This window comes from Ursus arctos, unplaced genomic scaffold (assembly GCF_023065955.2).
Source record: "Ursus arctos isolate Adak ecotype North America unplaced genomic scaffold, UrsArc2.0 scaffold_31, whole genome shotgun sequence".
NCBI classification, from domain to species: Eukaryota; Metazoa; Chordata; class Mammalia; order Carnivora; family Ursidae; genus Ursus; species Ursus arctos.
Genome location: NW_026622997.1, coordinates 28375365 through 28391516, shown reverse-complemented (window position 1 = coordinate 28391516; position 16152 = coordinate 28375365). Strand labels below are relative to the sequence as shown.

The 16152-nt window shown below is 41.1% G+C and overlaps 1 protein-coding gene across 2 annotated transcripts; it reads left to right on the top strand.

Annotated features, from left to right (window-relative positions):
* Window positions 1–5158: 5158 nt before the first annotated feature.
* Window positions 5159–11918, top strand: LOC113243779 (HLA class II histocompatibility antigen, DO beta chain). Of its 2 annotated transcripts, none has more exons than XM_048225823.2 (6): window positions 5159–5305; window positions 8404–8670; window positions 9136–9417; window positions 9893–10003; window positions 10253–10284; window positions 10459–11918. In XM_048225823.2, the coding sequence occupies exons 1-6, from the start codon at window positions 5215–5217 to the stop codon at window positions 10492–10494; spliced, it is 819 nt and encodes a 272-aa protein (XP_048081780.1). In that variant the 5' UTR covers window positions 5159–5214; the 3' UTR covers window positions 10495–11918. The 2 variants fall into 2 exon arrangements, with proteins under 2 accessions (XP_048081780.1, XP_026338399.1); XM_026482614.4 differs by having other exon boundaries at window positions 8401–8670.
* The last annotated feature ends 4234 nt before the right edge of the window (window positions 11919–16152 follow it).

Genomic DNA, 16152 nt, shown 5'->3' with positions numbered 1-16152 from the left:
TTTTCTGTTCAGTAACTCCGAATATTTTTCTAATGTCTCCAAGGAAGTTTATGTTTCTTGTGATAGGAGGGTGTAGGAAGAGGAAAATGAAGGTAAACAAACAGTTTATTTCAACTTCAAAGTCACCAAAATAGTAATTGAAGGGGGATTTGTGTCAGATACTAGGGAGAATAATGATTTTATACCTCTCTCAAGAAACAATCACACCAGGGTGCCTGGGTGACCTAGTCGGTTAAGCGTCTGACTCTTGATTTCAGTCAGGTCATGATCTCAGGGTTGTGAGACTGACTCCATGTTGGATTCCACACTCAGTGCAGAGTCTCTTCCTCTTCCCCTGTCCTCCTCCCACTCGAGTGTGTGCTGTCTCTCTAAAAAAAAGGAAAGAATCACATGTATCATACGTACCTTCTCTCACTCCCTAGAGAATAGATTAGGGAGGGAATGAGGAAGTGGGATGCAAGATACAGATTTGAGCGAAAAATCACAGAAGTATCTATATTAGGAAGTGTTCTTGGTTGAAATCAGACAGGAAGAGAGAGATCAGAATGCCCCACCTTGTTTTTCAAGCTCATACAAGTAGAATACAAAAACAGAAGCATGGAAGAAAGGAGCCAGGCCACCACCTCTCCCTTCGTTAGCTTCTCGCCAGAGCTGACTCAACAAAGTTTCTAACTGGATGAACTGATGCTTGTATCAGAGGCCATTGACAAGGGAGATTCACAGATTTATCCTGTTTTCTCTTCTTAGTGCCCATAGATAGGTTCTATGCCACTCCTTGCTTGCGATATAGGAGACCACTGACTTCCTTTTGTGAGATAGGATATGATGGGGGTCTCTTCTGGCTCCAAATAGTTCTAATAAAATCCTTCAGTTATTTTGCTCCTTTGTGCATCTTATCATTGCAAGGATACTGAAGGAGTAGAAATAAAGCTGTCCTGGGCCCCCAAATAAGAAATACCATGCAACGGAAAAAGCACTGCTGATATGTGACCCTTGGTTTATTCTTTCACTACTTTGTCTATAAAAGGGAGATCATAATAATATCTCTGCAAAGGGTCATTATTATGATTCTCTCTCTATTCTTCTTTTTCTCTCTTTCTCTCTCCCCTCATCCCCCACCACCATGCATAGACACAGACATTCATAGTGCTTAGAAAACTGACTCATAACGTAGAATCAACAAATATTAGCTATTATGGTGATGATGTAGGCAAATCAGATTTTAGAGTTTATGAGCCTGAAACACTTTCACACCAGTAGTAGGAAGGAGCAGCCCTCCTAACTTTCTGGTTCAGCATCCACATCCTCCAGTCTGCCCTCAATACGTCTTGCCGTCCATCAACTCTTTCTCTTCCTCTAAACCCAAATACAAGCACAGCTTTTATCTGTATTCTCTAGGCCTCACTCTTTCTTCTCTCCTCAAGATCTCTCTCTCATCCTGGAGAGAAGGGTCCAAAGCCCAGCTACAGTACTGCCTGCAGAAGAGCTAACTAGACGTGGACTTAAGCCTCTATTACCCTCTCATGCTTTTGCTGCTTCTGATAATCTCCATGACAGGTTCTCACTCATTTAGCTTCAAGTAGAATGTTTTTCTCCACTTCCAAATGAGATTAAATACCTGGGAAAGACTAAGGTAGGTGTGGGTAGGACAAAGGGGGGGAAGTTAAAACTCAGTGGCTTGAGCTCCTTCTGATTACCACCTTTTCACTCAGTTCCACACGTACCCTCCCAAGTGGGAGCAACATAACCATATGCCTCTAGAAGTACCACCCACAGTCATGGGTCAGATGCTCTGTGGACAGAGTCTACCAGTTTTGGCCTGTGCTCCGGCTTCTAATTCATGAATATTCAAATATACTTGAGGGATGTGGAGGGGGCAGGTCAACATTCTTGTTCTTGTTCTATATTAGTTAGGTTAAGTTAGCCAGGCTGGGGGCGCCTGGGTGGCTCAGTCATTCAGAGTCTGCCTTTGGCTCAGGGCGTGATCCCAGGACGCTGGGATCGAGCCCCGCATTGGGCTCCCTGCTCAGCTGGGAGCCTGCTTCTTCCTCTCCCACTCCCCCTGCTGTGTTCCCACTCTCACTGGCTGTATCTCTCTATCAAAAAAAAAAAAAAAAAGTTAGGCCAGGCTGTGGTAACAACCCTCAGAGCCTTAATCAAGTAAAAGTTCTCTCTCATTCATACAGCACCTGTTGTGGGTCTGGGTGACTCTCTAGGGTTTCTCCTCTTCATGATGACTCTTAGATTGCTTTTATATTCTGATTCCACCATTTCAACACAAGGCTATCTTGGTTGACTTGCTAAGTGAAGAAGAGAAGAGTCATGCAATGGTAAATTCTTTGACCAAGAATCTTTTTGTTCACTAACCATTGGCTAGAACTAGTCACACATTCCTGGGAAACCAGGAAGTACAGTTTTCCATGTGCCCAGGAAGTAGAGGATGTTGGTGAACATTAATGATGTCTTCCACACCTCCCCATCTTTTTGTTTATCTGTCGTGATCTCCCAGGAGAAGGAATTATTATTTTGATTGATCAGATTCCAGGGCAGGGCATGTTTACTAAGAGTAGGAGGGCCACAGTATTTAAAGGTTACATAGTTGCATTTACCTCTTTTCTGAATCCTATTTTTGCCATCTTGAACAGAATCCCTTTGTGACCCATGCTATTACTCTTACGTTTGGGAGTTCTTAATCCTTCAGGATTGATAGCTGGCTAGCAGTACAAGTGGGATTTAAGAGGGAACATGAGACCTGCCTTGGGTCTCATGCTTCAGAGAAACTTATCATAAAACTTCCTCCTGGGGTATCAGAGATTTGACCAGCTAATAACAGAGTCAGTCTTTGGTTTGCAATTCGGCATTACTACTTATGGGAAGAGGTGTCCTGAGGGCCTCCAAGAGTATTTGGCAAAGCATAAGTTAAGTATTCCTGGGTGTCCTGGTCAACTCCCATCATAATCCTACCTTACATACCACCAAAGCATGTGTGTTCTTTTCAGGAAGTGAAGAATTAAAGAAAGTTATGTTGTATCTTTTCCCATTCAATGAGGTAGTAGGCATGTATTTATTTATTTCAGATAATCAGAAATTTGAAAGGGATTCCAGATAAACTTTTTATTTCACTGTTTATCTCCTTTCTGTTGTTGCATGTACTGGGTATTCCAAATTCTAAAAATCTCTGCTTGTTATGTCACTTGTATCAACTATCAACTTTATCATGAACTCTTTCTAGATTTAATTAAAATTTACTCTTCTTGTGAGCCCAAACATTAGTAAATTAATCTCACTCTTCCTGAAGTTAGAGTGGATTGTTTCCTTGTCACTCCACTTAGGTTACACATTCTTGAGAACAAGGAACATGTCTGTGTCATCACTGCATGGTCCATAATATTGGGCATGGATGGCCTGTGCTAAATAAATAATAATGTACTTATAGGCTACTTTGGTTAAAAAGCAGCCTTCTCTCTGTAGTTGTCAAATAGATTTTCTTGCAATTCCTTTCTAGCAGGAGATATTTGCCCTGTTCTAAATGGAGTCCATTGAAGCCATACAACCAGAACTTCCTCATTCCCCTCTTGCTCACCTCCAATCTCCCTGTCTTCATTCTAGTCTCTGAACAAGTGTTCCTTTTTATAACCAAGTCTGACAATCTCTTTCTTTGGATTCCATTAAGAATTCTGGGGGTAATTTCTCTTTTCTTCTCCTTTTTATGTTCAATTTCTCCCGTGTACAGATGCCTTTCACTTGACTGAGAAACTTGTTAAGGTCTTTCCTTTTTTTTTTTTTTTTCCATTTCAAGTTTTTGTTTAAATTCTAGTTAGTTAACATATAGTGTAATATTGGTTTCAGGAGTAGAATTTAGTGAATCATCATGTACATTTAACACCCAGTGCTCATCACAACAAGTGCCCTCCATAATACCCATCACCCATTTAACTGTTGAGGTCTTTCTTAAAGGTAACTTACCTTTTGCATGCCTTTTCGCTCAAGTTAGAGTCCCATCTTTTCCTTTGTTTTCCCTTCCAACATTCTTGGAGGCCTGTTTATATCTGCTGCCTTCATTTCTAATACTCTATGTCCCACTGAAGGCTGTTAATGCTCCACTAATTATAAAACACAATAATTCTTCTTCTATTTCATCCTTCTAAACATTTTTTAAAAAAGATTGTATTTATTTATTTGAAGGGGGTTGGGGAGGGACAGAAAAACAACCAAAATCCCACTGAGTGGGAAGCCCATCGTGGGGCTCAATCCCAGAGCTCTGAGATCATGACCTGAGCCGAAGTCAGATGCTTAACTGACTGAGCCACCCGGGAGTTCTCTCTTGAACATTTTTGCAGCATTTTATTCTTTTATCTTCTCCCTTCTTCTCCTTCCTCCTCCCCTTCCCCTCCTCCTCCTCCTCCTCCTCCTCCTCCTCCTCCTCCTCCTCCTTCTTCTTCTTCTTCTTTTGGTGGCTCTCTCTTGGTTTATAGGAAATCATACTCTCCAGGTGGTTCTCAATCTCTTCTATGATAATCCCTTCATTAACTCATCTTAAGGCAAATGCTTCAGAATGCTGTCTACTTTCTGCTTTATTTGGCAATGTCGGCCACCCCGCAGGAGAAGAGACTTATTGGTTAAAAGATAGTGGAATGCAAAGCAAACAATCTGCGTAGTTCTTCTAGGACCACATACAGTGTACGCTATTTTATTTATTTATTTTATTTATTTATTTATTTTTTAAGATTTTATTTATTTATTCGACAGAGATAGAGACAGCCAGTGAGAGAGGGAACACAAGCAGGGGGGGTGGGAGAGGAAGAAGCAGGCTCATAGCGGAAGAGCCTGATGTGGGGCTCGATCCCATAACGCCAGGATCACGCCCTGAGCCGAAGGCAGACGCTTAACCGCTGTGCCACCCAGGCGCCCCAGTGTATGCTATTTTAAAAAAATTTTTCTCACAGCCCATTTTCCACACACATCAGACAGTGATTCTGCAGGTAAACAATTCTTGAGTGGTACACACGACTTTATGAAAGTAGTCTACCCAGCATCTAATGATGCAAAACCCTTCTGTCATGATTGGTTATCAGTGTGAAGAGTTTCCAATCCTGAGCAAATCAGAAAGGTATTCATACTCTCATATTTTTTTTGACTGAGTTTTGTGGGGGCAAGCCCCATTCTGAAGAGGTTGATGACTTTACTGTCTAATTTTTTATTTTTCCTTCCAGAATGGGTTCTGGGTGGTTTCCATGGATGGTGGCTCTCCTAGTGAGTGTAATCCGACTGGATTCCTCCATGACTCAAGTCAGAGACTCTCCAGGTAAGAACAGAGCAAAAAATTTTTTTTCAGTTGTGTATGCAAGAATTGACATGGGGGAGGGATGCTTTTCCCTGTAGGTCCAGGCTGCAGACCAGATTGAACTGGCTTCTGGCTTCAAAGTGTTCTTCCCTTTGAAATTAAAATATGCCTCCCCTCTTTACCACACACATTGGACTGCTGGGAAAAGGGACTTCCTACACCAGAGCCCAGCTTCAAGGAGAAGGGTGCTAGGAAGAAGGGAAACATTTTGTCTTGCTTAGAGTCCTTATTGTATCAATGCCAGTCTCAAGAACTGTATTAACTGGGGGTAGTCTAAGAATAGTTGCCATTTTTCCAGACAGGAGTTTGCTCTGATGGTTGCAACTGTTTTATATTTATCCAACTGGGATACATGTGGAGGAAAGAAATTGGAAACAAAGGTTTCTTCTATTGGCATTTATTAACCCCAGTTTTGAGAATGAAGAGAAGTTGAATGCAGTATGCCTGTGCTCTGGTTCCTGGGTATGTGTATTTATTGCTGTTATTTTTCTAGCCGAGGAGATGGGCTGTGTGAACATGAGGCAGTATTACACCCTGAAAACATATTTATCAGCAGAAAATAGGATAAATTGTGCTAAAAAAAGAGTTTGCTTGAATGTCAAAGTTTCATTAAATACAAAAGAGGAACAAACCTGGGAGGGTGGGGTGGGTAGGAGAAGATCTTTATTCTCCCAGAATAGAAACCTCTCTAAGCTTATAATGTCCATTAAGCAACACAAATGAAAAACAAACAAACAAACAAACAAACAAACAGTCAGTTTAGATCTTAAATCTAACCCCAAAATAATTTCCTTTTTCTGATTTAAACTGTAAGAAGGAAGAGCACTGGAGGTTAGAGCTGAGTTTAGCTGCTAAGAGCTGATTCCTGCAGGAAGGATGCTGCCATCCTTCACACTCAGCTCAGTAGTTCCCAGAGGAGGCCTCTGAGTTTAGAAATGAAAGTAAATTTACAATTCAGGATCAATAACAATTATCCCTCAAGCCTTAATTCATGCCATTTCTGCAGGTGGATCTTTTCTGACCAACCTGCCTTATCAATCGATTTGAATTTCCTTTTATTTTTGTTGTTCTCGAGTGCATACAGAGAATTGTTTCAATCTTACCCAGTGAGTTCACAGCACTTGGCAATCATTTGTCGGTGCAACGACTCTCTCCTCTTTCCTGGTCTGCATTTTCATGCCCTCCTTTCCTTACAGATCCATTCTAATATGTCTGGTGTGTCTTTAACTTTGAGGCTGGGCTTTAAGAATATTTAGCATTGTTTTTCATGTGTACTTAAAAATGTTAATAAACATTGTGCACTGAATCACATTCTTCTTTTTTTGGTCACCTAACACTATACTTTTGAGCTCTGCTGCAGTGTTGTTTTCAATGGAAAGCAGGTCAGGGAGGGTAAGTGGTTCTAGGTATAACTACTGGATATAGAACTAGAACCCAAATCAACTGAAACATAATCCGGGGCCGTTTACCACTTGGTTACTTAAAATTTTTCGGATCTTCACATCTATGACAGGTATCATTGTGTCTTAGTCCATTCTGGCTGCTGTTACAAAGTACCACACAGACTGGGTGGCTTATAAACAACAGAAATTTATTTCTCACGGTTCTGGAGGCTGGGAAGTCCAAGATCGGGGCGTCAGCATGGCTGTGTTCTGGTGGACACTCTCCTCCTGGTTCATAGGTGGCACCTTCTCCCTGTGTCCTAATGTGGTGGAAGGGTCTTGGGATCTCTCTGGAGCCTCCTTTACAAGGGCTAATCCCATTCATGAGGGAGGGCTCCACCCTCATGACCCAAGCACCTCTCAAAAGTACCTCCTACTGATAAATAACATCACCTTTGGGGGTTAGGATCCATTCATGAGGGAGGGCTCCACCCTCATGACCCAAGCACCTCTCAAAAGTACCTCCTACTGATAAATAACATCACCTTTGGGGGTTAGGATCGCAACACATGAATTTTGGGGGAGGGGCACAAACACTCAGGCCAGAGCACACTGTGTGCTCAGTGAATAAGAATTATACTCTTTCTTACCAATGAGAACAGATTACATAATTTTTTAGTGTTGAATTACACTGAAGAACATGAGCAGAGTAGACCTGGTATGAAAAAATATGTAGCTGAAACTAATCACTATCAACGTTAGTAAGGTGTCTGAAAGTAGAAAATCATAATGGACGATGGAATTATGTTTTTTTATTCCACCTTTAATGGCACAGTTTCATGTAAACCCCCTGCCCCCCAAAGAAGGTTTAAGCTAATTGTGTATCCCCTATCACCATGTTGTTGTAGCTACTGGAAGGGTAGGTATAGTGCCAATGATGCTGATGGCAATATTAATCTTTGAGCCGTGAATTAGAATTATTTTACTTCACACCAACAAAGTTAATGAAATCATTACCTTATTAGAGCCAACAGGGGGGTGAGGTCTCTAGGTAAGAGTGCAAGGGGAAAGGTCCAAAAGAAAATTTTTGGAGAAAACCCATAGTGAGGAAAAAGTATAAGGTGTGTTAGTTTCACATCAAAATGTGTACCTAGTCTGCATTTCTTTGCACATCCCCCCCCACCCCCACCATCACTCCCTCACTTCACTCCAGAAGGAACGTATAGAATGAACCTGCTACGGACAAGAGCACTATTGAATTATTTCATTTGGGGATGGATGTTTTTGACTTGATAACAAGGGGTGTTAAAACCTTGGGCTTCTGAAAACTTGGCTTGGAGAAACCGGCACAGTGTCAGCAAAACACAAACGGTCAAAAAATACTTGTGGAATGAATGTTTATGTCTCTTGGGACTCTCTCTTTGGCTTGCCTTTTTTGGGTTCCATGTCTTCTGTTTGGCTGGCCCAGTAGGATGGGCCTCAGGCTTTCTTCCACAATGGATGTCTCTTTGCTAAATGGAACCGGGGTGGGGCCCAGGGGAAAAGAGGCTACTTTGACCTATTTACTGAAGTTAAAAGGCCTCCTCTCATATCCATGTGGTCTAGCATAGTTTTACCATGTATGGGTTTCCACTTTTTAGTGGTGGTTGGATTATAGTCTTTCTTGTTTTCTAGAAGATTTCGTGATTCAGGCAAAGGCTGACTGTTACTTCATCAACGGGACAGAGAAAGTGCAGTTTGTGGTGAGATTCATTTTTAACTTGGAGGAGTATGCACGTTTCGACAGCTGTGTGGGAATGTTTGTGGCGTTGACAGAGCTGGGGAAGCCTGATGCTGAGCTGTGGAACAGTCGGCCGGATATACTGGAGAGGAGTAGAGCTTCTGTGGATGCCCTCTGCAGGCGTAACTACAAGCTGGGTGCACCCTTCACTGTGAGGAGGAAAGGTGAGGTGGGAGGTGAGGTCTGTTGGGGTTCAGGAGCCTCCCGCATGTGAACCTGACCATGGGCTTTACTTCCTTATGATAGGCAATTTCCTGCTTCACGATATATGGCTTATGAGCAGGGAAGTCTCTGTATGTGTTCTGTCCCCAGTTGTGATTCACTCATTATACTCACAAGTCAAGTCACTGTGGTCTTGGTCCCAGACCCCCAAAGTTCTCAAGGACGTTAAGGACCAGTGGGCTCTCGAGTAGAAGGGGTAATTGTGGGAGTATCTGATAAGGCCCAACTCCTCCTTGGGGCATTATTATACCCCGTTTCTGAGTCTTGGGGGCAGAGATTTCTTCCCATTTCCAGTTTCCCCTTGGGTGGTGTGAGAAGGAGATTAGGGGCAGAGATAGTCTCTTGAGGAACCTGTCTTGGCTTGGTGGTTTTCCTTCACAATGTCTCATTTTTCTCTCCCCTCCCAGTACAACCAGAGGTGACAGTGTATCCAGAGAGGATCCCGTCCCTGCAGCACCGCAATTTGCTGCTCTGCTCTGTGACAGGTTTCTATCCAGGAGACATCAAGATCAGGTGGTTCCGGAATGGGCAGGAGGAGAGGGTCGGGGTCATGTCCACTGGCCTCATCAGGAATGGAGACTGGACCTTCCAGACAATGGTGATGCTGGAAATGACTCCTGAACTTGGAGATGTCTACACTTGCCTTGTTAATCATCCCAGCCTGCTGAGCCCTATTTCTGTGGAGTGGAGTGAGAATCGGCTTCTTGTACTCTCTAGTTCCGACTCAGGGTGATGCCGCCTCAGCACAGGGCCTGTGTGACCTCTGCATTCATCTTGGTCCCAAGAGTCATTCTTCTTTCCCCTGATCTGGGGGAGTCATGGAAATCGGGTTCCTTGAGTTAGGGTGGGAGAAGACATGGCAGATATCTATGTTTGTATCTTCCAAGAAATAAGGAGGTCTAATCACCTCATCACTTATTTCCAACTGTGGGAACTAGTGTCCTCTAATACTTTGTCTTAGTAGGTTGGGGGGCATTCTCGTGGGCTGCAGGAATCAGTTACAGAAACTCCATGGGTGCAAACCTTGGCTTCAAAGAACCATTTCTAAATGTACTTCTCTTCTCCATAGCATTTGATTTGGTGTCCAGTACAGGCTCTGGGATTCCAAGAAGGCACACCAAATATTGGGAGCTTTCTACTAATTTTAAGACCTGTTTCCCATAGGAGCTCAGTCTGCATATTCTTGGAGAAAGATGCTAAGTGGAAGTGCAACCTTCCTGCTTGGGCTGATCTTCTTTCTCGTGGGGACTGTCATCTGCCTCAGGGCTCAGAAAGGTAAATGAGCCTCTCAAGAGTCCCCTTGCCACCTGCCCCATGGTTCTCCCATTTCCCACTTCCCCTAACTTCAAAGATGCAAGGCAGAGAAAGCTGATTATACTTCTCAGGAATCACCAGGATAGTCCTTTGCGGGGGGCGGTCAGCAGAGATGGAGTTCTGATATTTCAGGTCACTGCCCCACCCTTCAGGATAATCACAACATTTGGTCCTAATGAAGGGCGTTCTGTTTCTTCCCTCTCATTCCAGGATATGTGCAGATTCAGTTGTCTGGTGATGAGGTAATGTCTTCTTCCTTGTCTTTGGGTGGCCGATTGCTCTCCCAATGCTTTGGCCAGAGGGAGACGTTTTGGGGACAGGATATGAGGCTGGCTCTGGCTGGGTGGCTCGGGGTGCCGAGTCTCTGGAATGCGAGGGTGGGGTCCCTCCTGAGACCCTGATCACTGTCCCTGCAGGTCTCAAGCGCAGTTCCTTCACCACAACCATGCTAAGGTCCCAACCAAAGCTTCTTGCCTTGGAGCCTGAAGTAGTACCGAGGGGATTGAGCCCAGGACTAAGTGAGCCCTGTGACTTACCCTCACGTCTTCCTCTTTCCAACTGCGCTCTCCACTGTCTCCAGAAGACAAACACTCAGAGGCACTGTTTCTTTTTCACTGTTTTTTATGACCTATTTTCTGTAAAATAAAACTGAGATACCAATAACCACACAAAATGTAGAATTTAATGAATTACTTAAGGCAAACCCCCTGTAATTACCACTCAGGTCAAGAAATAGAACTTTACCAGCCATGCAGGAGTCTCCATGTACCTCAGACCTATCAACCCGCTCTGTCCTCTCAAAGGTAATCCTATTCTGACTGTTAGAATAACCACTTTGTTGTATTTTTTTTTTATTCCCTATTCACTCAAGTCTGAATTCATGACAACATAGCTTAGTTGACTTTTATGCCTCATACTTTACTGGTTTCTTCTGTATCCCTTTCCCTCCCTTATGATTAATATTTTGAAAAGCCTGAGGTATTTGACCTGCAGAGTTTCTCACGGTCTGGATTTTACCAATTGCACGCACCTGGTGCCATTTAGCATGTCCTTCTGTCCTCTGCATTTTCTGCAAGTTGGCATCTGGCTGCAGAGGCTGGATAGACTCAGGTTTAATTTCTTTGGCAAGTCTGTGGGTGGCAATGTGTTTTTTCACCATAAGGCACAGACTGTCCAGTTGTATCTCTTTTTGTGGTGCTGTCGCTGTTGGGGCTCATTGCATAGGCCCTTTCATTCACTGGGGGCTGCAGAATTGGGATATCTTCATTCTGTCATTCCTTCTTTATTCATATGCTTAATTGCTTCCATAAAGAGACACTTCCCTTCCTTTACCGGTGGGTTGCCCAGTGGTACAGTGGAAAGAAAGTAGCAGTGTTTAACTCTTTCCCTTTATTAGTTTTCCAGCTAATGAATTTGGTTCCTACTATTATCCAAAGGTGAGCAGTTAGGTTTTACTTTTTATTTTTCTTTTTTTGTATCATTATAAGCTCAAGGATTTGAATGTATTCGATGGATTTTAGCTCATGGCAGTTTTTAGCCATGAGTTGAATCGTATCACTTGAGGTGCATGGAAACTTCTTCAAGTGGCTCCTGAGTCCTTTTGACACAAGTCTTTTGATAGTTTCTTTGTTATCCGTTATATGGCAAGATGTTCCAGGTTTATTCTGCACGTCTCCTACCCAGACCTGCAATCAGCCATTGTTTTAGAAAGCCCTGGCTTATTTTAGTAGGAAATGTCGCTAAGACCATAATGTGGAGTTAGGAGTTTGTCATTATATCAGGTCTTCCTGGTGCAAGCATAAATGTTTATGTACAATGTTCATATTTACCGAAGTAAAAATTTATATATCTATAAATAAAAAATTAATCCCTTCTATATTACACTTGTGTCTCCTTTCTTCCACACCAACAATTCTGGTTTTCAAAGACACAGGGATACATACAATTAGAATACCCACCCATAACTCATTTGCTTTTACCACATGAACGCACACAGCAGTCTGATAATGGTACTCATACTACAACCACCAGAATGATTACTAAAAACAGTTAATATTCCTTTTGCTTTGTTCTCTTCATCATTTTCCCTTTTTATAAGTGTCCTGTATCTATATTAATGGATCATACACCATTACAGAGGATACTTGCTCCCTTTTTAGTCTTAGTTCCGTGAGTAATAATATGTACAATGCTGACTACTCTTCCTTATGTTGGTGTCCCTCGAGTACAGTGGTTCTCAAGTTGTGCTCTGTGGACTCCTGGAGGTCCTTGAGACCCTTTCGGGGGATCTGCAAGGTCAAAACTATTTTATAATAATATTAAGATCTTATTTGCTCTTTTCACTGTATTTGTACAGATGATGCAAAATCTGTGGTTGGGTAAAACTTTTGGTGCCTTAGCGTGAATCCAGGCAATGACACCAAACTGTACAGGTAATCATGGTATCTTTGACTGTCATGCACATGCAGTGAAAAATCCTCAAAAATGCCAGTTTCACTTAAAGATAGCCTTGATGAAGCAATAAAAATCATTAGTTTTACTAACCCTCGAATCTCAAGTAGGCACCTTTTTGATAATATACAGCGTGACAAATTAGTATTTCTGCTGCAACGTGATGGAAAGGCACTTATCTTATGGAAAATCACTGTGTAACTGCTTGAGTTGTGGATGAAACCAGCCACCTCCTCTTTTTCTAATGGACTGTCATTTTTCTTGAAAGAGTGACTGACAGACACAGTATGGTTATTATGCCTTGGGTATGTTGGGTAGACATTTTCTCAAAAATAAACAAAAGAAGTCTGTCACTTCAAAGAAAATGATATTGACAGTGAAAATCAGATTTTCCAGAGAAAATTAAAATTTTGGAAAACTTGTGTTTACCGCAGCTTCCCAATAATAAAGATTATCTGGATGAGATTAATGGTGACATTACCAAATATGATCTTTTCATATTGTTTAGTGAACCATGTCAACATTTTAGAGATTGGCATAATTCTGTGAACCCCTTTCCAAATGATCGATGCATGATACTGTGAAATTATCATGGTTAGAAGGTCCACTCAAAGTCAAGGTAGACCAATGAATTCTGACATAATAAAACATGAAAAGATCATTGATAAGTTTTCAGATTCCACATTGCAACTAATTTGCAAGAATCTACCATTCGTTGAGTTTTACTATCTTATCAAAGAAGAATATACACAATAACTGAAAGGCTATTAAAATTCTTCCCCTCTTTCCAACTACATATCTGAGTGAGGCCACATTTTCTTCATGTGTTTTAACCAAAACAACATATCGTTACAGACAGAATGTAGAATATATGACCAAGTGAGTCATAACTAAGTGAGACATTAAAAAGATTTTTTAGGGGCACCTAAGTGGCTCAGTCAGTTAAACCTCCGACTCTTGATTTTGGCTCAGTTCATGATCTCAGGGTTGTGAGATCAAGCCCCACATGGAGCCCTTCATGGAGCTGTTTGGGTTTCTCTCTCTCCCTCTCCCTTTGTCCCTCCCTTCACTCATGCATGCTTTTTCCCTCTCTAAAATAAATCTTTAAAAAGATTTTTTAAAATGTAAAAGAATTCCTTTTCTCTCACTATTTTTTCTGTGCTAGAAAATACAGCTAGTTTTCATAAATATGTTTTTTATGTTAACGTGTCATGGGTTTATCACTGTTATTTCAACAAACAAATATTAAAAGTTTTTCTTTTTTTTTTTTTAAAGATTTTTAAAAAAGATTTATTTGAGACAGTGAGAGCACTAGAGAGAGAGAGAAAGCCCTAGTGGGGGGCAGAGGGAGAAGAAGCAGGCTCCCTGCTCAATAGAGAGCCCGATGCAGGGCTTAATCCTAGGACCCTGGGATCATGATCTGGGCTGAAGGCAGACGCTTAACCAACTGAGCCACCCAGGTGCCCCGATATTAAAAGTTTTTCGGTTTTAAGTTTTCATATGGTAAGTATTGCTTGCATTAACCCCACATAAACTAAAGCCCTTTGGAGTTCCCAGTAATTCTTAGGAATGCAAAAGGATCCTGATACCAAAAGCTGTGAACTACCGATATAATCATTGTGGTTGTCTGAATCTCTTTCTCTAGTTGCTTGCTAGGAAGACCTTATATTCAATAGTTTGAAAGTCAGTTTTGTTGGATATAAAAATGTTGGCTCCCATTTTCTGGTCTTGAGTATCTTAATAAGGTACTACACTTTTATGTAACATTGTTGTCAAATCTAATTATAAAGTCAGTTATTGTTTTTGCTGAGATGCCTAGGTAGTGCTTTCTTTTTCTTTAATGTTCAGAGATTTTATTAGAATACATCTTGGTTTTGGTCATCTGGGTTGAGGTTCTCAAATAAACCATATTCTCTTTCTTTCTCTTTTTCCTAAAGATCTTATTTATTTGTTTGTTTGTTTATTTATTTATTTATTTATTTAGAATGTGAGCCTGGGGGAGGGGCAAAGGGAGAGGGCAGAGAATCTCAAGTAGACTCTGCACTGAGTGTGGAGCCAGACACAGGGCTCAATCCCATGACCCTGAGATCATGACCTGAGCCAAAATCAAGAGTCGAAATCAAGAGTTAACCTGCTGAGCCACCCAGGCACCTTGCCGTATTCTCTTTCAACATATTGTTAAAATCTTTTTTCATTTTAGGAATGCTTTATTGAATTTTATTTTTTAGTATTTTCTTTGGTTTTCCTTTTTTAGAAACTCCTGCTTACATATTAAATTTTTTTTGCATATCTTCAATATTTGCCATTTTCTTTTGAATCCTCTTGACCTCTCATTTCTTTTTTCTTTAAATTTTTCTTTTTTACTTCTTTTTTCTTTTGAGAGCTTCTTCATTGTGTCTATTTGTTATTTTGTTCTTTCTAGTTTAGTCTTCATCTGAAGTGGATTTTATTTCCAATTATCTTCTGAATACTGTGACCATATTTCTGAAATTAAAAAAAATCATAATTTTCTTATTTGATAAATTCGACGTGCTACATTTTGTAAATTTCAAGTGTACAGTGTGTTATTTTGATGCACTTATATATTGTAGTATGATTGTCATTGAAGCAATATTTAGTACATCATTATAGCACATCTTATAATACAATATTCTTGTCTATATTGAGATTTTCTAATTCTGATTTATGTTGCTATTTCATATCTTCTAACACTTTCTTAAAGACATTTAGCTTGTTTTGAAATAGAATATAGTTTAGTCTTTTTGGTGGTGTGATTTTTCTTGTGTGCTTTGTAAGGCACTTATTCTGTTTCATATTCCCTTCATATTGACACTAACTTTGTAGAAGATATCGCTTCAGTCCCTTTCTGTTGCTCTTTTTATATGAAATTGATCTTGAATTTTAGAAGGTGGCGTACTTCAGGATCATTGCCCACTTCACAGACCTCTCCTGGTATTTTTGCGTAATGCTAAAAAAATGGCCACTTTCTTGGGAGAGTTCCAGACTGTTTCCATCCCTCACTTCAAGCTTCTTTTCCTTCATCTCCTTATTTCTGCCTGGCTCAATTTTGATTCCACTACTCCTAGTGTTTTCCTCAGTGTAGAGCCCTACCTTGGAAAAGTTCCTGGATGGTCAGTTTAGAGAATTCTAAGGGGTGAGACTGCTCCATCCCCTTCTAACCTTACCCCGGCCCTTTGTGTTCAACCACTATTGGATTGGGCAGGTCCTTCCTAGTTTCGTCTGCTGCTCTCGTATTGGTCTGCTGTGTTTTCCAGTGAGTGTCTGTTGACTGGGATTTATCCTATTCTTAGACATGTCAAGTGCCTGGTTGCTTCCACCCACATTCTCCAGCACAGACACTAATTCCAGGGAGATCTTGTGACTGGTAGTGGATAGTCCCCATCAACTGGTCTTTTGAGGTGCATGGATGTACCTTATCATCTAGTTTTGTTGAAAATGTTAATATGTTTTTTAAAATTAAACTTTTCATTTTGATATAATTGTAGATAAGATGTCCTTATAAGAAATAATACAGAGATCTCATGTATCCTTTATTTGATTTCCCTGAAAGACAACGTCTTGTAAACTATAGTAAATTGTCACAGTCTGAATATGGACCTTGATTTAGTCCAGATACAGAACATTTCCATCACCAGGCT